The 22,222-nt window shown below is 45.5% G+C and overlaps 1 protein-coding gene across 1 annotated transcript; it reads right to left on the bottom strand.

The window, feature by feature from the left end:
* Positions 1-1,352: 1,352 nt before the first annotated feature.
* On the bottom strand, positions 1,353-21,134 carry LOC146072395 (uncharacterized). The gene is made up of 6 exons (XM_083179651.1): positions 20,980-21,134; positions 20,651-20,770; positions 19,571-19,676; positions 7,361-7,462; positions 3,406-3,797; positions 1,353-1,973 (listed from the first exon to the last, which is right to left on the bottom strand). The coding sequence occupies exons 1-6, from the start codon at positions 21,031-21,033 to the stop codon at positions 1,824-1,826; spliced, it is 924 nt and encodes a 307-aa protein (XP_083035777.1). The 5' UTR covers positions 21,034-21,134; the 3' UTR covers positions 1,353-1,823.
* Between the last annotated feature and the right edge of the window lie 1,088 nt (positions 21,135-22,222).

The raw sequence follows: 22,222 nt of genomic DNA on the forward strand, positions 1-22,222 counted from the left end.
CTGATTGATTTGTGCAGGCTTCTGCCAAATACACCAGGAAAATTACGTTTATTCTCCTGGCGTATTTTACCGGCAATTAGCGGCCATATTCCAATAATTGCTGGTAATTAAATTTGTCTGCTTAGTAAAATTTGGAATCACCATTCTATTGAATGGTGATTCCTATTTGTATTCTGTCAATGGCGTATACATTCGTATTTGTAAATACAAATAAGAATGTGCCATGAATACGAATAGACATATTTTTGTGATAGTAAATACCAAAAATGAGAAATTGTAAAAAAAAGGTGTATTTCTAGATACGAATACACCTATTTTTTACAAAGAAACCTTAGTAAATTTCCCCCTTAGTGACCAATGGTCATTAATATGGTATCCAATTAGCTGCCATTTTTTTTTCCAACATAAAATGGAGCTGAGATCGTACGGAAACACATGGGATTGGGGATAATGTAAGCTCTCATGAGCAGGGCCCTCTTCCCTGATCTGCTTTTTCTTCTCTTACGTAAACCATCTTCCACATCATACTCACTCCATTCTTGTATGTTATTTAGTACTAAAACATGTGAATAGTTTTGCACCAGTACACAATGTTTAACATTATGTGATTTTTTGCATTAAATATTTTTATTATTTTGCAATATAAAAGTTATAATAATATAATATATTTGGGATAATTAACTCCATGCCTAATGTGGGTACTTGTTTCCTAGCACTGCGCCCAAGATTTCCATCTTATGGCATCTTATGCCATCGCATCGCATGCCATATAGCCGCATGCGATGTGATGCGATTTTTTATTGTAAAGGCACCCTAATGGGTACTTACAATCTTAAATGCACCCCCACGCCATCCCCACTATCAACGTGAACCCGAAGCGTGGGTTTACACTATATAATTACACTATATAATATCAGCTCCACGCCGACGTGAATAGTGGGGTTATGAAAAGGTCGGAGGACGCGTACCTCCGCCGCTCCCGGGCTCGCTGCGCTCGCCACGCTTCGGGTTGGCGTTGATCGTGGCGTGGCGTTAACAATGGGGGGGCATTTGACATAGTATTTACCCATCAGGGTGGGTATGCAATGAAAAATCGGGTCTGGGGGGGCATTTCACATAGGAATCAGCCATCAGGGTGGCTGTACAATTAAAAATCGGGTCAAATCGGTCGCATGCGATGCGACCGATCTTACACACCCCGATTTTACACACCCCATGTCATACAATCTACATCGGTGGCGCCGTGCTAGGAAACAAGTACCGAATATTTCTACCCGTGTGAATTGTCGACATAGATAGAGATACTGTGAGTTGGACCTATAAAATGTTGTGTACCACAAACAGGCAATGAGCATAATTAGAGAACACATCTTTATAGTGTGAAAGGGATCCAGAATGCTGTGTGTTCTCCAGGTTTCTCCCTGATGGACACCAATAACATAGTGGGGGCTAGCTCCTTATGCCTCCCACAAAAAGAGAGTAGAAAAAACACCTTATCCCAAGAGCAGTATCATTTGAAATAGTCAATCTATAAAATTATGTAAGTAAAACATTAATTGAATAAACCAGTAAAAGGTCAGTAAGTGTAATTAAGGAGATCTGTAAAAATAGTTCACATCTGGAGAAGGAGAATGATGATAATTCACCACAGGTTGGGTAACAACTGCTAAATATTTATTCACAGTTATGCCAAGGTCATGTCTTTAAATGTGCTGGGGGATGATAAAATGATGTTTTCTGCAAGACCTGGCTTGATCCCCAGTCACAAATGTATACTAATTGTCCCCATGATGTTAATATATTGTAGGCTTTTTCTTAGAAGCTTAGCTGAGGTCCATGAGGAAATCATCTTCATCAGAGGTTTCCTCCATATCGATGTCATTATTATATGTAGATGTAGATGGTAATGGCGCCTGTTTTGATGCAGCCTCAGATATTTTGCGCTTCATTGGGGGTTGTTCATTTAATGGAATCTGTGGAAGTGACAAAACATAAAAGCATTTTACAAAGGCCCAGTAGTTTCAGAATGAGACATTTTTTCAGTGACATGTGTCAGACAAGAAATCTAATATATATATATATATATATATATATATATATATATATATATATATATATATATACATATATATATGTATATTAGTATATACAGTACTTTTAAGAAGTTTGCTTACTTGGGTGTACTTAATTATTGATTTCAGCACAGCAAATGACATTTTCATCATAATACCCTGTACATGTTACCCACACTCAGCAAAGGTGTGAAACAACCAATGTTCTAGGAACATGACCTTGTTTCTCAGTGAGGTCCATGATTGTTAGAAAACATACAGACTACATTGTTCTAAAGATCATCTGAGTCCATGACATGCTGAATGTGTGATTTATGATGCTATTCTGTCCAGTTGCATAATGCTAATGAAGCAGTGATACTGTACTTTCCACAATAGAGGCCCTGTCCTCACTACCAGGTGGCTTTATTCTCATGTCACAGCTCACCTGCCTCAGGAGCAGTTGCAAGATGGAGAATGTGAAGCAAGGAAGCCCTCCGGCACCAGGACACCAGTTCTGAATGTAAGGCCCAAAGCCCAACATTCCGTGGCGTAAGTTCATCCCAGTTGCCCGGAGGCAAGATATATATTGGTGCCCCCAACACATCCACACACACATACACACATATATATATATATATATATATATATACGGTATTCGGCGGCAGTCAGTAAAATAAATAAGACAGAACGCCAGATGACGCCAACGTTTCAATGCTTTATGGCATTTTCGTCAGGGCTGCCCTGATGAAAATGCCACAAAGCATTGAAACGTTGGTGTCATCTGGCGTTCTGTCTTATTTATTTTACTGAGTGCTGCCGAATACCATGCATATTGGACAGGCGGGGTTTGTGGACAAGCCGGTCAGCGGAAGGCACCGGGACCTGTGTCTGTACAACTTATAGTGAGTGCCGGGACCTCCCAAGATATATATATATATATATATATATATATATATATATATATATATATATATACACACACACACACACACACACACACATATACTGTAAACACACATATATGTCTCATGAAATATATAGTTCTATATATGGAGAGAGAAAGAACACATATATATTTCAGAACACAGCCACATATGCTATTTCAATGGCTTTCAATTAATGGATTTCAATTTGCAGGGGAGGAGAGGTGTCCCCTTGAGAGCAGGAGCCCGGCGGCAGATGACTCCATTGCCTCCCAGAGTTCTGCCAGTGCCAACACTCTCTTAAGAACAAAAAGCGCACAAGGCTTATGTACAGTAAATAACATTTCTTGGGATTGCGCCTCTAGGTGAGATTCATATGTTTTTCTAATACATTATTAAATGAAAATAGGTGCATGAGTTTTACTTACAGCAGGGGGCTTCCTCTTCCTCCCAGCCAAGGTAATAGCAGAGCTCACTCCTGCAGCGATGGGGACTTCTGACTGTTCACACTTTCCAGCATTTATTGCCTTCATTGCCAAATCAGAGCTTACATGTGTAACTCCCGCAGCAATGGTGAGTTCTGACTCAACGCACTTTCTGGATACTTTGCAGGGGGTTGATCCTATGTCCTGCACTTGTGCTTTATCTCTCATGGTGGCGACTTCACAATGTTTGCGCTTCTTGGTGGCTTTTAGAGGTGTGCTTATTGCCTTCATTTGTGTGTTACTTAAATCACAGCTCCGAGGTGTCACTGCAGCAATGGTGGAGTCTGACTGTTCGCACTTTCCAGCATCATGAATTGCCTTCACTTGTGCGTTGTCTGTAACCAAGAATACCGTCAGTTCTCTTACACAGAAAATAAAATAAAGTAAAAATTCCAAACTGAGAAATGAAGAAACACTATGGTATAGTTGGGAACATGTCCACATCCAATATCCCTCCCATTTGTATCTATATCTATACTGTATCTGAACATAATGATTTGCATGTATCTACCCAGAATTCTTAGACAGGAGGTTACACTAAGGGGGTTATTCTGGTTGATTCGCAAGGTTACGAATTACAAGCCTTGCAAGTCTACCAAACCCTGCCTTGTGAATGGTTGGCTGGTGCCACCCATTCGCAAGTGCGATTCGCACACAGGGCATGCAAATGGATGTTTCACAGTACTATCCATTCACAGGCCAGGGGGAACCTACCACATCTTTCAATGGTTGCTGACCTTCGAAAGATGTGGAAGGTGCACGCATATGTAAGGTTGCTCTGAGCAACCTTACATGTACATGCACATTCAGGGGGAAGTGGGCATGTAGCTAACATCCGGTGAGGTCAGCTGCCCGCCGCCGTCTGTCCGTCATGGCTGCATTAGCATAAAACGCTGGGTGAACTGAAATGATGCAAAGATGAGGTCACCTAGCTGGGTACTGGGTGATAAATGGCAGTGGTATATCCATGCTATTAAACTGGGGCATGTAGGGCCAATATTGCATGCAGGTGGGGCAGATGTAACATGCAGAAACAAATATAATTGGGTGGGATGGGTTCCAATTGAAATCTACTGTAAATTGCAGACTAAAAATAAAGCTGTCTAACATTTGTGGGCTACATGCAAAAGCAGCCAGTATTTACCCTGCACAGAAAAAAAATAACCTACACAAATCAGAGCTTTGTGGGGTCACTCCTGCAGCAATGGGGACTGCGGACTCGTCACACTTTCTGGCAACTTTGCAGGGGGGTGCGTCTGCTTTATCTCCCATGGTGGTGACTGCAGAATATTTGCGCTTCCTGGTGGCTTTTAGAGGTGCGTTACCCATATCACAGCTCCGTGGTATCACTCCTGCAGCAATGGTGACTTCGCACTTTCTGGCATGAATTGCCTTCACTTGTGCTTTATCTGTAACCAAGAATACCGGTCAGTTCTCTTATACAGAAAATAAGCCCAACACATCAATCTTCTGTAAAGTAAAAATTCCAAACTGAAAAATGAAGAAACACTATGTTATAGTTGGGTCTATGTCCACATCCAATATCTCTCCCATTTGTACTATGTACCGTGTTTCCCGATAATAAGACCTACCCCAATTATAAGTGTGAGAAATCCAGCATTGGTAAGGCCCCATACACTAGAGAGAGCTCCCTCAGCCAATCAGCGGCCACCCATTCTTCTGTCCGCCTGGGATGCAGAGCGCTGGGGAGCGCCTCACCTGCCTGGGGAGATTGACTGGGGCAGAACACCTGTCAAATCGTAATGCAGGTGTCCTCAGGTTAGCTCAGGGAGGACAGAAAGCTCCCATGGAGCAGATATCTGCAGAGCGTGGAATCTCCTGACCGGGGGTTCCACGCTCTGCAGATAGGTGTGTGCCAGCAGATAGACTCTGTGTGTTACCTGATAACTTACAAAGCCACATTATCTTTGTGGGAGATGCAGCATAGAAACATAGAAACATAGAATTTGACGGCAGATAAGAACCATTTGGCCCATCTAGTCTGCCCCTTTTTTTACCGTTCAGGTAATCTCAACTCTTTTTAATCCTTATTTCTTTGTATGCCTATCCCAAGCATGTTTAAATTGTTCTACTGTGTGTACACACTTGTACAATTAATAGACTATCTGCATACAATATATACAATTTAGACTATCTGCATACAATTTAGACTATATAGTGCAGATCTGCACTATATAGTCTATGCAGCCAAGACTTTCTGGCTGCGATACGGGAGCGCGCATCAAGTACGCATCTGGATCGCAAGGGATAAAACCCATACAATCTGCATGAGATCCAGATGAGATTTTGACTATATAGTCAAAATCTCATCTGGATCTCATGCAGATTGTACAAGTGTGTACACAGCACCTCTGATGGGAGGCAATTCCACTTATCCACTACCCTTTCTGTGAAGTAATTCTTTCTAACATTTCCCCTGAACCTACTTCCCTCCAGTTTCAGTGCATGTCCTCGTGTTCTATTACTTCTTTTCCTTTGAAGAAAATTCCCTCCTGTACTATGTTAAAACCCTTGATATATTTGAAGATTTCTAACATGTTCCACCTTTCCCTTCTCTGCTCCAAACTAAACATGTAAAGGTCTTCTAGTCTTTCCAGGTAAGTTTTGTAATGTAGGCCATGCACCATTTTAGTGGCCCTTCTTTGTACACTCTCTAATGTATTTATATCCTTCTGAAGATATGGTCTCCAGAACTGGACACAGTATTCCAGATGAGGTCGTACCAATGACCTATAAAGGGGCATTATTACTTTTTTTTCTGCTACTGATTCCTCTCCCTATGCAACCAAGCATCTGACCCTTCTTCCTTATTGCTTTGCTACATTGCTTTCCTGCCTTTAAGTCACTTAAAATAGTGACTCCTAGATCCCTTTCCTCCTCAATAGTTTCCATTATAGTACCCTTGGTACTATATTGAGCCTTTGGGTTTTTGAGTCCCAGGTGCATAATTTTGCATTTTTTAGCATTAAATTGTAGTTGCCATGCTCTTGACCAATTCTCAAGTTTACTTAGATCATCAGTCATTTGATTTACCCCTCCTGGTGTGTCTACTGCATATCTTTGTGTCATCTGCAAAAAGGCATACTTTCCCTTCAATACCATTTGCAATGTCACTAACAAAAATATTAAAGAGCACTGGTCCAAGTACAGATCCCTGGGGCACTCCACTGGTAACATGTCCCTCCATAGAATGCACTCCATTTACTACAACTGTCTATTTCCAATCCTGCAACCACGTTCTTATCCATTTAATTGTTTTATAATCCAATCCCACACTTTTAAGTTTAGCAGTCTGCAATGTGGGACAGTGTCAAATGCCTTACTAAAGTCTAGATATGCCACATCTACAGCCCCCCCTTCATCTAGTATTTTGGTCACGGAGTCAAAAAAGTAAATGAGACTTGTTTGGCATGATCTTCCTGCAGTAAAACCAATGCTGTTTTGGATCCTGTAAGTTGTTTAATTTTAGATATTCCACTATTCTTTCTTTAATAGTGTTTCCATTAATTTCCCTACTACTGATGTAAGGCTCACTGGTCTGTAGTTACTTGCTTCTTCTTTGCTTCTGCTTTTGTGCAGTGGAACTACGTTTGCTCTTCTCCAGTCCTCTGGAACTGCACCTGTATCTAGTATATAGTGCAGATAAAGCCTCATCACACTGTAATTGGGCGGCTTGTTTATGCAGGAGAGATTTATTCTTCTTAATTTTTTCAATGGTATTTACTTGCACATGATCTAGAGACTGTGAACCGACTTTTATCTTTTTTAAGATTCAAAGTTGTTGTTTTTGGTCCCACATTGATGTGAACAGTATCACTTGGGACAAGTCGTTTAATTGCATCACATCTAATATTACAAATAAACACTTCTTTGTTACCTTGTTGCTGCTTGTTGTCATCCAGAGTTTTGTTCTTTTTGGCATTTTCCCGGCGGATTTCATCCCAGGCCAGTACTTCAGCAATCAGCCTATCCGCTCTCTCTGCAGGAAGACAGGTGTCCATGAAATATTAAGCGCTTTTGTATTCAACTATTATAGACCAAACTCTAAAGTGGAAATTTACTAAGCTAAATTCATTAAAAAAAATTGTATTTTCATAGTAAAATACAAATAGTTTTGGCGTATTCGGATGTTTGGCATTTACTATGCCAAAAAATATGATTATTCATATTGATGCGGCCAATCACGTCGTTTTTAAAAATGTATTTATTTATTTTTCTATTTTTTTTTTACATATTGCAGCCTGCACAGATCTGACTGATCCATGCAGCCTGCCTATAGGAATTCGTATTAGCAGCCGTATATTTGGCCGCTAATATGAATGAATACGACATCGGGGTTTAAAAAGCAGTCGTAATTGACTGCTTTGTAAATTACCCTTTGGAACACAAATTTGCATATGGCTGAAACAGCCGTATGCATTCGTATTCATTCGTATTAAGAATACGATATATCGTATTCGTATTCTTAGTAAATTTCCCCCTAAATATCTCATAGAGCGCCCTGAATATACCGTGTTACACAGAGAAAGGAGCTTTCAGTAAGATATAGCCTTTTACAGGCTATTTTTATTTAAAACTATGGGTGAGATTTAATAGGATGAGAGATTCAGAAAGTGAGAGATTTAGTAAGAAATCTCCAGGTTTTTTTAAAGCGGCAATCATTTACACTGCAAAATCAAAATGGTTTTGCAGTATACATGATTGCTGCTTTAAAAAAACCTGAAGATTTATTACCAAATCTCTCACTTTCTGAATCTCTCATCCTATTAAATCTCACCCATCATGTATTCTCCCCCTCCCACAATGGTCCTTATTTAACCTAATTTCTATAATGGGGCACTACGGAGGGTGTGGGGCAGTACGGATGGCGTAATGGTGAGCATTATGGCCTCACAGCACTGAGGTCATGGGCTCGATTCCCACCATGGCCCTAACTGTATATTCTCCTTGTACTTGCGTGGGTTTCTGCCGTTAACTCCAGTTTCCTCCCACAATCCAAAAATATACTGGTAGGCTAATTGGCTCCCCAAAAATGAACCCTAGAATGTCTGTGTGTCCATGTAGTAGACAATATAGATTGTAAGCTCCACTGGGGCAGGGACTGATGTGAATGTTCAAATATTCTCTGTAATGCGCTGCGGAATATGTGTGCGCTATATAAGAAACTAGTAATAAATAATAAATAATGCTGTATTTGTTCTGTCTACACAATATGCAGTTACCCATTACTGTGCTGGTCTACTGGCTACTTTAGGATACTGTTTTCCTTAGTCAGAACAATGGATACAAACACTAGCCCATCACCTTGCTCCCCACACAGAAAATGTAAGTACATCATACATAAGGCAGCAGTAACACCATCAATTACCCAGGACACCTTTTGTGGGGGTGACAGATATTTGGGTAGATATAACATGGCCACCCTGGTGACCACTTGGTGAAAGATGTGACTGTTTGGAGGTTTTCTTCTCCTCTCTCTTATTGGAAGACTGTTATTTAATCTGAGAAATTGAGGAGAAGAGGTAAGCACTGTCACGCTCCGAGTACTAAGACAGGCTATCCTACCGGCTAAGTGCCTCCGCAGGCTCAGCTTGCGGTTCAGATGTCATCCCTGCCGGCGTCCTGTCTGCCGTGCGCCATCACCGCTGCCATCCTCCAGTCCTCTCAGCGCTGCTGAGTCCGCGGCTGCGCGGCGCACCGCTATCCTGACCCACAGTGACAGTCAGGGCCGCCGAGAGGCAGGGGGGGCGGGTACATTTTACCTGGGCCCAGGCCTGTCAGGGGGGCCCGGGCCAGGCGACAGTCACACTTACATTTTTTTTATAGCAGCGCTGTAGCAGCGTGGGCTGGAGCACCCGCGCGGGGGGGGGGGGAGAGGGGTTGCGGCTGGCCGGTGAGAGCGGGTCAGCAGCGGCAGGCTGTGTCACTTTCATTAACTGTGTGTGGAGTCAGTGCTGCAGACAGTGACAGAGGCCCCATCCAATGCTGAGTGCGGAGCGTCTGCAGAGAAACTCCGTCTCCGTGTGTCTGCACTGCAGACTGCACTAGCTGCTTTCACAACATGTGAGAGGGGAAGGTCGGAAGGTCAGGTGCACAAAGCGCGGCATGTGACAGGGGAGGCTGGAGCTGGAGGAGCTCCTGAATCTGTCTAAGTCGAGTCCTGCCCTGTAAGTGCATTTTTTTTTCTGCCCTGTCTGTCTTAATTCTCATTCATTCTACATATTAGTGGGAATCGCTATCCATCTCAGAACAACTCATATTTCTACTGTATTTCTTATTCCTACTGTTTGGACTGTGAGCCTGACTATATCTTACTAATCACAGTAAAGTATACTTGCAAAAAGCTTGAAAGTCATTTAGTATTGGTAATAACTATACACATAGCTGGGGTGCAGTTAACTTATAATGTTGACAGTTACCATGTTGACTCCACCATGTCGTCAGTTATGATGTCAACTTGTTTTGAAATGTCGACAGTCCTCTGCAGATCATCGCCATGTGAAATGTTGATATTCTGCATGGATTGGAGGATTAGGCTTTGGCAGTTCAGGGTTAGTGTAAAGGTGCCCATACACTTGTCCAATTTGGGTGGATTTCACCCAATTCCGATGGATTGGGCTGAGAAATCAGCCCAAATAGGATGTGTATTGTGTCTCCCTTGAGTCTGATGCACGGTCCTGTGCGCATCAGGTCTGAACCCATCCGACCTCCAACACGGCCTCCTCCTAGCAGCAGGGAGCAGGGTCGCATGTGGTACGTTGTGAAAGGACTGCATGCAATGTATCCCATGCGATTCAGCTGCGTGGGAAGGTCTTGGGTGGCTCAGGGTGGTCAGATTGGTTATACACTGCTGTAATACATCGCAGTTAGTGTATGGGCAACTTAAGGCTTCAGGAGAGGAGGGTTAGGTATTGGGGCGACGGTTAGGCAGTTCTGTATTTATAATGAGTTCAGTGTGTGTGGTCCAGGGGGGCCCACACCGCACAAGCTGCACCATTTCTTTAATACTCCAGTGAAGGGTGTGCCGGATGACTGACCGACATACGGTTTTTCAGCAGACATTACTCCAACATCAGAATTCCCACTGTTAAAACCCCAACAGACGGGCAGCGGCTATTCTCCTTTGTGGGGGTCCATGACCTCATAGAGGCCCTTATTCTGATTGACGCGGACTTTACCGCATTCTTACGGATCGCGTCTTTTCGGCGTCTGCGCATGCGTGGAGAACGCAACGCGCATGTGCCACGCCTTGACTCCGTACCAGTTCGGCCAAATCCCGTACAAAACTGTTCCCCGCAATCAGTCGGGAAATATGGGCGTAATATGGGCGTCATGCGGAATGTCACATGGGCGTAGTTTCAAAGTGGGCAAAACGGGGCGGAAACATGGGCGGACACGGGGGAGTACACTTATGTTGGGGGGCGTACATTCGGATAGCACTCCGAATGCACGCGATCAAAAGGGGAAGAAATGTGCGGTGTCCACAAGTGTACTATTGCTTTGCGGACACCACTCGTTCATGCGGTAGGCGAACGTACGCCTAATGACTACAAGCATTAACACCTGAACCCAATAGAATCTACTCCTTTACTCATTACTCACTAATAGGCCGCTTGTCAGTGCTTTAATTGAAACCATTGCTGCTTCAAGGAACCCTTCCTAAACACCCACATATCCTGTACTTGTCAGACACTTTAAAACTGCTAACAATGGACATGACAGAATATTAATACTAGCAATACACATGTGTATTCGACATGTACTCATGAAACCACACATTTTTGGGTAAAGTAAAAAAATTTATTTCTATACATGTCACAGTCAATGCCACTGTGATGCAATGACCAAAGGATAGGTAATTGAATAAGTGGGTCATGTGATGTCTTGCAGAAGATACTTAATAGTGGGTTGTTTGGCGTAAATACTCCGCTTACGTGCGGTAGCACCGCTTGGCTCCCGTTCGGATGCGGTATTCCCGAGCATACTCTGTAATACTCTGTAATACCGTGCCGAATCTGAGTGTTTCTCCCGCACACGCATGGTTTGTATGTCGTCCGTAAACACGCCCTGTTCTTAAAGAGTGAGTCCGTCCGAATGCGGAGGACACGTGGGCGTTTCTACGGACGATGGCCGCATGCGGCAAAACACCGTAGAGTGCGGACCGCTCCGTAAGAATGCGGGAATATCCGCACCGATCAGAATAAGGGCCAGAGAGAGAATAAAATAGGTGGCGAGTGTAGCGAGCCACTGTGCCCGCAGCGAGCCCGCAAGGGGCTTCATTGTGCTCGCCCCGCTGTCTGAGTCCCAGCAGTTGGGATTCTGATGCCAGGCTAATGACTGTTGGAATCCTGACTGTCGGTGTGCTATACCGTGAAGGCAGCAGCAGTGATGCACAAATTGTGCCAAACCATCTCTCTCTCTCTCTCTCTCTCTCTCTCTCTCTCTCTCTCTCTCTCTCTCTCTCTCTCTCTCTCTCTCTCTCCCTCCCTCCCTCCCTCCCTCCCTCCCTCCCTCCCTCCCTCCCTCCCTCTCCCTCTCCCTCTCCCTCTCCCTCTCCCTCTCCCTCTCCCTCTCCATCTCCATCATTGGATCATCAATATATATATATAGATATATATATAGATATATATCTATATAGATATATATATATCTATATAGATATATATCTATATATACACACAGTATATATAGATATATATCTATATATAGATATATATTGATAATCCAATGAAGGAAGCACACAAGGAATTATGCAGAAATGACTGTATTAGCACCTAGCACTTGCAGGGTCTCCCCCGTCCTCAGGGCGATACAGCATAAATACTGTATACACTCAAAAAGACATTCACTTTCCCATATAAATACCCCCACTGTGGTCTCCGCTGGGCGCCCGGGTCCATCCTACTAAAAGTACTTGGCACCCTACTTCCCGTATCACGCACAGTAGGAAGTCAGGGCACACTCGCATTCATTTCACTGCTCCCTCTCCACGTTCCACTGGCTGGCAGTACCCAGCTCATGACAGGCGGATCCACGGCACCCAGCTGTAACAGAAGAGGCGATTTTAGACCCCAGTGAATGAGTGCCGTGGATCCGCTTTTATGATGTAGCTTGGTTTCTGCCGGCCTGTGGAACGCGGAGGGGGATCAGTGGAATGCACGTGAGTGTGTCCTTACTTCCTATTGGAAGTACGGTGCAAAGCAGTTCCGGTAGGTCGGACCCGGGAGCCCGGCGGGGATGGAGAGATGGGACTACAGTGGGGGTATTTATAGGTGAATATCTTTTTGTGTGTATATTTATGCTGTATCGCCCTGAGGACAAGAGAGACCCTGAAAGGCGCTAGGCACTAATACAGTAATTTCTGCATAATTCCTTGTCTGCCTCCTTCATTGGATTACCTGTACAGACTTCTGGAGTACACCAGTATATGATATAAAACAAAGGCAAAGGCCTTTTGTATAGTAAGAAGGATCTGTATGTATATACAAATATAAAATATTTTCATCCAAAGACAGCAGTAAAGATATATATATATATATATATATATATATATATATATATATATATGTGTTCTCTAAAGCACCTTGATAAAGGAGCCTTGTGGCTTTGAAACTGTTGGTGGACAAAACTGCCTGCTGCCTTCATTCTGAGTGCTGCCGCATCCCCTTAAGATATATATATATATCTATATATCTATCTATATATATATATATATATATATATATCTTAGAACCCAGCTGCTGGGAGGCAGGAACATGCCGTGGTCACAAACCCCCCCCCCCAAGGGGGCCCCTGGAAGTTCATGTACCGGGGCCCAGGATTTCTCTTGGCAGCCCTGGTGACAGTACCCAGTGCACGGCAATCCGTCTGTCCGCCGCCATTGCTCCCAGCCACAAGCATGGCGTGCACAAACACTCTTTCCCGCCATAGCAGACATGGGGGCTGCCATGTTTTTCCCAGTCACATGTTTGCACTGTCCAATCCTGATGGTTTTGATCTCCCTGTCATACCTGCCCGGCCAATCCTGGCCACCCAGTGGGTATAAGTATGCAGGGAGCTCTCAGAATCATTGCTAGTGCTTCAGTTGTCTCCAGTGTGTGTTCAGCTGTCCTTGTCTCCATACAAGTGTATTCCTGCTGGTGTTGTTTCTCCTATGCTGCAGTGTACTCCAGGCATTCCATCTCCTGTGAAGTTCCAGGTATTCCATCTCCTGCGATCCTGCTTCTACAGCCCAGCATTCAAGCCTAGCTCCAGGACTCTGGTCCTTCCGATGTTCCATCATCGCTCACCATCGATGTTCCACCATCGCTAAGTCCGATATTCCGGATCTCCTACTTCCAGTTTCCGTCCGTCATTCCGGACCCACAGTCTTCACTCCATATCCGATATTCCGGATCCGATGTTCCACCATCGATACCGTACCATCTTCCAGCTGTAAAGTATTGCTATCTACATAGACTGTACTATTTCATCTGCATACTTTACTGCCTGTGTATTACAACCATCTGCTAATAAAACTCGGTTGTATTTTACCACTGACTGTTCATTGGCTTCGGGTGCACTGTCACGCATCATATGCGTAAGGGTCCTCTCCAACCTCCCCGGTTCAGGTACCGGTCCAGGTCCCCACCAGAGGTCTCAGTCTCGTCGACTCAGACCCCTGGTGTGACAGTAAGCACTAGCCTAATGGATCCAGCCGCAAGCCAAGCATCATCATCCAGCCCTGTACAGCAACTGGCTGTTCGCTTGGATCAGCAAGAAGCTGCGCAGAGCCAAGTGATTCATTGTCTCCAAGATCTGTCTTCCCGGCTGGATAAACTACAGACCACTCTCAGTGACCCTGAGCCTGTCAGTGAACTTCCAAGTCCAGTTCATCCTCCTGTGTTGGCTGCTGCACCTCGCCTTCATCTGTCTGTCCCCACTAAGTATGATGGGAACCCCAAGACCTGCAGAGGTTTTCTCAATCAGTGTGAGATTCACTTTGAGCTGCAACCCAGTAACTTCCCTACTGAAAGGGTCAAGATCACCTACATCATCTCCCTCCTGTGTGGAGCAGCGTTAGAATGGGCGTCACCATTATGGGAAAGATCTGATGCCATCTTGTCTAACTACAAGGACTTTGTGTCAACATTCCGGCACATCTTTGATGAGCCTGGGCGATCAGCATCTGCCTCCACTGAACTCCTCCGTCTCAGACAGGGATCCCGCTCCGTCGGGCAATATCTGGTCCAATTCCAGATTCTGGCGTCTGAACTCTCCTGGTGTGATGGGGCCTTATATGCAGCTTTCTGGCATGGTCTATCCGACCGTATTAAGGATGAACTCGCTACCAGAGACTTACCATCTGGTCTAGATGACCTTATATCGTTATGCATTAAAGTGGACCTACGCTTCCGTGAAAGGGCTGTAGAACGTAACAGGAGTGCTCCAGTTAAAGTGCCAACTCCTCCGCCTTCTTTACCTGCTACTCCAGTGGCTCATTCCAAAGAAGAACCAAAGGAGATAAATCGCTTCCGTTTGTCTCCAGGAGAACGTCGACGTCGTCGATTGGCACAGCTCTGTCTGTATTGTGCCGACCCAGCACATCAAATTTCTGCATGCCCAAAGCGTCAGGAAAACTCCTCCTCCTAGCCCCTCAAGGAGAGGGTAGGCTAGGAGTAATTAAGTCCTCTCCATCAGCAACTGATTGTGTACTTCCAGTTTCCCTACAAGTTGGTCAGCATTTCAAGACTGTCTCCGCACTTCTTGATTCCGGTGCCGCTGGCAACTTCGTAACTGCTGAACTGGTCCGCAAGTGGGGGTTGCCCACTGAAAGTCTTTCCAAGACTGTCTTCCTTACTGCTGTGGATGGCAGTAGGATTCCTGATGCGACAGTCTCCGCAGAACTTTACCACTTGCAGTTAGAGTGGGAGTCCTGCACACTGAACTCTTGTCCTTTCTGGTACTACCCCGAGCCACTCATGCTCTGGTTCTGGGTTTACCCTGGCTCCGTCTTCATAATCCTCGCCTTGATTGGAAGACATCCGAAATCCTTTCCTGGGATCCTTCCTGCTCCGGTACCTGTCTCCAAAAGGTACTCCCAGCTCGTCATTCCTCAGCCGATGCAGCAGACCTTCCGCCTCTTCCCTACAGAGAGTACTCAGATGTATTCAGCAAGTCTGGCGCTGATATTCTACCTCCTCACAGACCGTGGGATTGCCCTATCGACCTTATCCCAGGCAAAGAACCACCGAGAGGTAGAACCTATCCCCTCTCTCTCTTCCAGAGACTCAGGCCATGACCGATTACATCAAGGAAAATCTGGCAAAGGGATTCATCCGTCCTTCAACTTCTCCTGCTGGCGCAGGATTCTTCTTCGTGAAGAAGAAGGATGGAGGCCTACGTCCCTGCATTGATTATCGCGGCCCCAATGACATCACTGTAAAGAACAGATATCCGTTGCCCCTCATTACCGAGCTGTTTGACCGTGTCAGCGGTGCAACCATCTTCACGAAACTCGACCTGAGGGGCGCATACAATCTCATCCGCATACGAGAGGGCGACGAGTGGAAGACGGCGTTAAACACCAGAGACGGCCACTATGAGTACCTCGTCATGCCCTTCGGGCTCAGCAATGCCCCAGCCGTGTTCCAGCACTATGTCAACGAGATTTTTCGGGACATTCTGTATCGACATGTAGTCGTATATCTCGATGACATTTTAATTTACGCCAATAACATCGAAGAACATCGTTATTGGGTCAAAGAGGTCCTGTCCCGGCTGTGAGCTAATCATCTCTACTGCAAACTGGAGAAGTGTGTCTTCGAGGTGAAGTCTATACCCTTCCTAGGGTACATTGTCTCTGGTTCTGGTCTACAAATGGACCCAGGAAAACTGCAGGCCATTCAAGATTGGCCAATTCCCTCTTCGCTGAAAGGTATTCAACGTTTCCTGGGTTTTGCCAATTATTACAGAAAGTTCATCCGTAATTTCTCTTCTATTGTGGCACCCATCACTGCCCTGACAAGAAAAGAGTCCAATCCAGCGAAGTGGCTTGCAGAAGCAATCAAAGCCTTCCATCTGTTGAAGCAGAGGTTCACTTCAGTTCCTGTGTTAAGACAACCTGACACCACCTTGCCCTTTATTCTCGAGGTCGACGCCTCCTCAGTGGGCGTTTGGGCAGTCCTCTCGCAGAAAGCGCCCGATGGACGTCTTCATCCCTGTGGGTTTTACTCTCGTAAGTTCCTGCCTGCAGAGTGTAACTATGCCATCGGCGATCAAGAGCTCCTCGCCATCAAATTGGCATTAGAAGAATGGAGATATCTTCTAGAGGGCGCTGTCCATGAGATCACAATTATCACAGACCACAAAAACCTTCTGTATCTCAAGTCTGCTCAATGTTTAAATCCCCGTCAAGCCAGATGGACACTTTTCTTTTCCAGGTTCCGTTTCAAGCTGTCATTCTGTCCAGGGACACAAAATCGAAAAGCTGATGCCCTTTCCCGCTCATGGGAGCAAGATAGTGAGTCAAAGTCCACGAGTCAACATTTTATTATTGATCCAGTGGCCTTCTCCCCAACGGGAGTTACAAATCTCACGCCCCCTACAGGGAAAAGATATGTAAAGCCAGCTCTAAGGAAGAAGCTGCTTTGTTGGGCGCATTCTTCAAAATTTGCTGGCCATGCAGGCATTCAGAAAACTTACGAGTTTATCACCAGGTCCTACTGGTGGCCGTCCCTCAAACAGGATGTACAGGACTTTGTCTCCTCTTGTGCTAAATGTGCCCAGCACAAGACCAGTCGTCAGTCTCCTCCTGGGCAATTGATGCCACTGTCAGTGCCACTTCGTCCCTGGACGCACATATCTATGGACTTTGTAACTGATCTTCCAGAGTCTGACAAGTTCACTACCATCTGGGTGATTGTTGACCGGTTCACCAAGATTGCTCACTTTGTTCCTCTCACCGGTCTTCCGTCAGCTTCCAAGCTGTCCCAGCTCTTCATTAAAGAGATATTCAAGCTTCACGGTCTGCCTCTTGAAATCATCTCCGATAGAGGGGTCCAATTCGTAGCCAAATTCTGGCGAAGCCTGTGCTTCTTGCTTCAAATCAAGCTAAAGTTTTCTACTGCCTATCACCCTCAAACAAATGGCCAAACAGAGAGGGTAAATCAGGATCTTGAAGCATTCCTCCGCACATATGTCTCTTCCTCCCAAGATGACTGGGCTCAACTTCTTCCGTGGGCAGAATTCTGCCACAATAACCAGTATCACTCTTCATCAAATGTCACTCCATTCCTTGCCAACTATGGGTTTCATCCTCGAGTTCCTGACTTCACTCTGCAACCTGTGTCCTCTGTTCCAGCGGTCAACACGACCATCCGGCAATTCATCAAATCCTGGAAGCTCATTCGTTCTTCACTCCTGAAAGCTTCAAGCAGGTACAAAAAATTTGCCGACAGGAAACGCAGAGCTGTGCCAGCCCTCCGTCCAGGAGATCGTGTCTGGTTGTCAACCAAGAATCTTCGATTGAGAGTGCCATCTATGAAGTTTGCTCCCCGATATATTGGTCCATTTCCAGTTGAGCGAGTCATCAATCCTGTGGCCTACAAGCTCAAGTTGCCGCCTTATTTGAAAGTGCCAGCTACATTCCATATTTCGCTGCTCAAGCCGCTGGTTCTGAATCGCTTTCATTCCAAGCTCCCCAAGGCACCTAAGGTTTGAACCCAGCGTGGAACAGAATATGAAGTCAGTAAAATCTTGGACTCTCGCATCCGATATGGTCGTCTGCAATATTTGATCGATTGGAAGGGCTATGGCCCCGAAGAACGATCATGGACCAATGCCATAGATGTCCATGCTCCCAGACTCATCCGGGCGTTCCACTCCAAGTTTCCCCGCAAGCCTAAAAGGTGTCCTGGGGCCACCCTTAAAGGGGGGGGGGGGTGCTGTCACGATCCGAGTACTAAGACAGGCTATCCTACCGGCTAAGTGCCTCTGCAGGCTCAGCTTGCGGTTCAGATGTCATCCCTGCCGGCGTCCTGTCTGCCGTGCGCCATCACCGCTGCCATCCTCCAGTCCTCTCAGCGCTGCTGAGTCCGCGGCTGCGCGGCGCACCGCTATCCTGACCCACAGTGACAGTACCCAGTGCACGGCAATCCGTCTGTCCGTTGCCATTGCTCCCAGCCACAAGCATGGCGTGCACAAACACTCTTTCCCGCCATAGCAGACATGGGGGCTGCCATGTTTTTCCCAGTCACATGTTTGCACTGTCCAATCCTGATGGTTCTGATCTCCCTGTCATACCTGCCCGGCCAATCCTGGCCACCCAGTGGGTATAAGTATGCAGGGAGCTCTCAGAATCATTGCTAGTGCTTCAGTTGTCTCCAGTGTGTGTTCAGCTGTCCTTGTCTCCATACAAGTGTATTCCTGCTGGTGTTGTTTCTCCTATGCTGCAGTGTACTCCAGGCATTCCATCTCCTGCGATCCTGCTTCTACAGCCCAGCATTCAAGCCTAGCTCCAGGACTCTGGTCCTTCCGATGTTCCATCATCGCTCACCATCGATGTTCCACCATCGCTAAGTCCGATATTCCGGATCTCCTACTTCCAGTTTCCGTCCGTCATTCCGGACCCACAGTCTTCACTCCATATCCGATATTCCGGATCCGATGTTCCACCATCGATACCTCACCATCATCCAGCTGTAAAGTATCGCTATCTACATAGACTGTACTATTTCATCTGCATACTTTACTGCCTGTGTATTACAACCATCTGCTAATAAAACTCGGTTGTATTTTACCACTGACTGTTCATTGGCTTCGGGTGCACTGTCACGCATCATATGCGTGACAGGGTCCTCTCCAACCTCCCCGGTTCAGGTACCGGTCCAGGTCCCCATCAGAGGTCTCAGTCTCGTCGACTCAGAACCCTGGTGTGACAAGCACACAACGACAGGGCAGAATAGCCAATGTACACATTTAGGGCCTCACATACAGTTAGGAACAGTTTTAATTTTACGCTTGAATTTGCAGTTTTGCCGAGATGTCTCTGCCAACCCAATCAGTCCGCACACTTATAATCTGTGTACTCTGTACACACAGTACTCACCACTGTCATCCAACTTTTTATCAGCTCCAGGTACTTTTCTAGGACGTGGCTTATCAACAGCTTCTGGTAATTTTGTCATGGGGGTCACAGAAAGCTTGCTTGGAGCCTATGAAAGGGGAGAGATAAAATATTTAATATTGTGAGGACCGGTGGTGTACCCACCATATATGGAAGAGATCAGCCTCAGACATATGTTTATGCATAGGTGCCAACATCCTGGCTGCAGGTCAGCACTGCAGGAGTGGATGTGGGGGAGTGTGGCCTGCAATAGGGGGTGGCACATGGGCATGCTGGGGGCATGGCTACATAATTACAACATCCTGGCCATGGCCCCTGTTATACAATACCAACATTATACAGGAGTCATGGCTACAATGACACAATTCATCACATTAGCGGCCCGACGTATGCCCACAAGTGGGCATCTAGCTGGAGTGCAGCAGGGTGGCTGCAGGAGACTGGCCCACTATTCTGGGTAGCCAGGAGCATCACGTAATAATCTAGGCAATTTTAAATACCTTGTCAAAATCGCCTGATCAAATCGCATCATGTGTACACCCCTTTACAGTCATTATGAAAAAGATCAAAGGGTCAATTATACAGTTAAAGACAACACTGCCTGGCTCAAAGGAGGGATGGGAAAAAGAAAAAAATTAATGGAGTGAAAGTCTAGGCAATGTGAACAATTCACTCCACAACAGAGAGCCCAAGGCTTACAATAGTTGAGCCATTGGCAGGGAGCCACAGCATGGCCACACAGGTACAGGGAAACCACCCAGAAAATCACCTCCGCCAGCCTAGCAAGGGTGCCCATTCCAAATATAACCAATAGGAACACGGACTCTGGGTATGATATACATTTTTAGTTAAAAAACAGCTGGAACTAGTTAAGCACATGTCATCTAACGATGGCGGTTAAGCCGCGCTCCCTTTACAGTATTTTTGGTTTTTTTCCTACTGAAACCGTAAAAAATGCCTTTGACGTTAGTGAACATAAAGCCCAAGAAAGCACTTTTTACTTGAAATACAAAGTGTCAGGATATATATTTTACACCTTATTGATTGATCTTGATCACTTACATTTCTCGCCTCATCACAAAATGCAAATTCTCTCCAAAAGCAGCGGCCTTCCTTCCATAGATCGGCATCGGTCATATTTCCTAGGGCTGCCTCACGTTTCCGGAAGGGACAGCTGGCGCCCTGTATGACAGAAAACACTGACATTGTACTTATTCATCGCTACTGGACTACACACAAACATTATTTTAGGATTTCTCCAAAAGAAAAGAAAATGGCAGTGCAGAGTAAAATGACAGAACTGACCCCTGTCATTTATTCCAACACCCCTGACTCTATAGTACAATTTAATGTAGTTGAAATGATTTAAATAAATTAATTCTGGATGTTACCTTAATGCAGGTGTAGTGAAAATAAAAGTGACAATCATTGTCCTTGTCGGACATCTTTGCTGACGTCTGCGAACCGCAGATCAACTGCGTATCAGGATTACTCCCTACAGAAGAGAGAGGAAGGAAATGCAATTAATGAAGAGAACATATCATGACAAAACATTGGATAAAATGGCCTGCATTATAAATTGTCATGTATAATGTGCTATGCAAGGGCGTCACTACCATAGCTGCAGGGCGTGCAGCTGCTATGGGGACCAGAGCTGAGAGGGGCCCACATTGCCTGTCAAAGTATCATGTGCTATATACATTTTTTAGCATTAGGTGATAAATAGGGGACCTTACAAACTTTTGCTATGGGGCCCACATGTATTTAGTTACGCCACTGGTGCTATGGCCAGATGAATCAGCCTTAACCATGTTCTTGACATTATTGCTATCGTGCACATGTGGCCTTCAGCCAGTAAGGAGGACCAGTGGTACCCAAACTATGTGCCGTGGCACCCTGGGATGCCTCGGAACCCTTGCAGGGGTGCCCCAGTTTGGTGGCTCAAGACCAAATCAGATATTTTTTGTTATTGTAATAGGCAAAACCAGTGCTGTTAGCTTCAAATCATAAACTACATGTGGAAGAACAGAAGTGAATCATGTTCCTCCCCATATAATTATACCTAAGGATGACATATAAACATTATTTTCTCAATTTAATATTTTTTTTGTAAATCAGAAACTTTAAGCCTAGTATAATTCTGATACTCCAGGGTGCCGTGATTAAAAAAAGTTTGGGAACCACTGCCGTAGACTGTAACACAACTTTCTGTCCACCAGCTGCTTGTTATTTTTTTTTTAAACTGCACCTCACATGTGTGAAATAGCCAATGAAGTTTCTGTAGCCAGGGCACCCGAGAAGGGGGGGGGGGTGTAATGTACTAAATACCTGGGCCCAGGATTGCTGGAGGGGCCCTGCGGGGGCCCTCGTCTGACCCCCCTATACCTTCCTCCTTCGTCCCTCCCATGCAGCAGCAGCACACACCTACAGCATGTGCTGACAGCCGGCTCAGCATGAGTGTCTCACTGACAGCGCGACAGCTCATGCTGAGCCTGCTGTCAGCACTGCACATGCTGCAGGTGTGTGCACACCCACCTTAAACATTTTGGGGCGTTTAACCACCTCCCGCGATTAGGCCACGCCTCCAAAATTTTACCAGGGCCCGGCACACCTCTCGGCTGCCCTATCTGTAGC

This window comes from Crinia signifera, chromosome 4 (assembly GCF_055691185.1).
Source record: "Crinia signifera chromosome 4, ASM5569118v1, whole genome shotgun sequence".
Taxonomy (NCBI): Eukaryota; Metazoa; Chordata; class Amphibia; order Anura; family Myobatrachidae; genus Crinia; species Crinia signifera.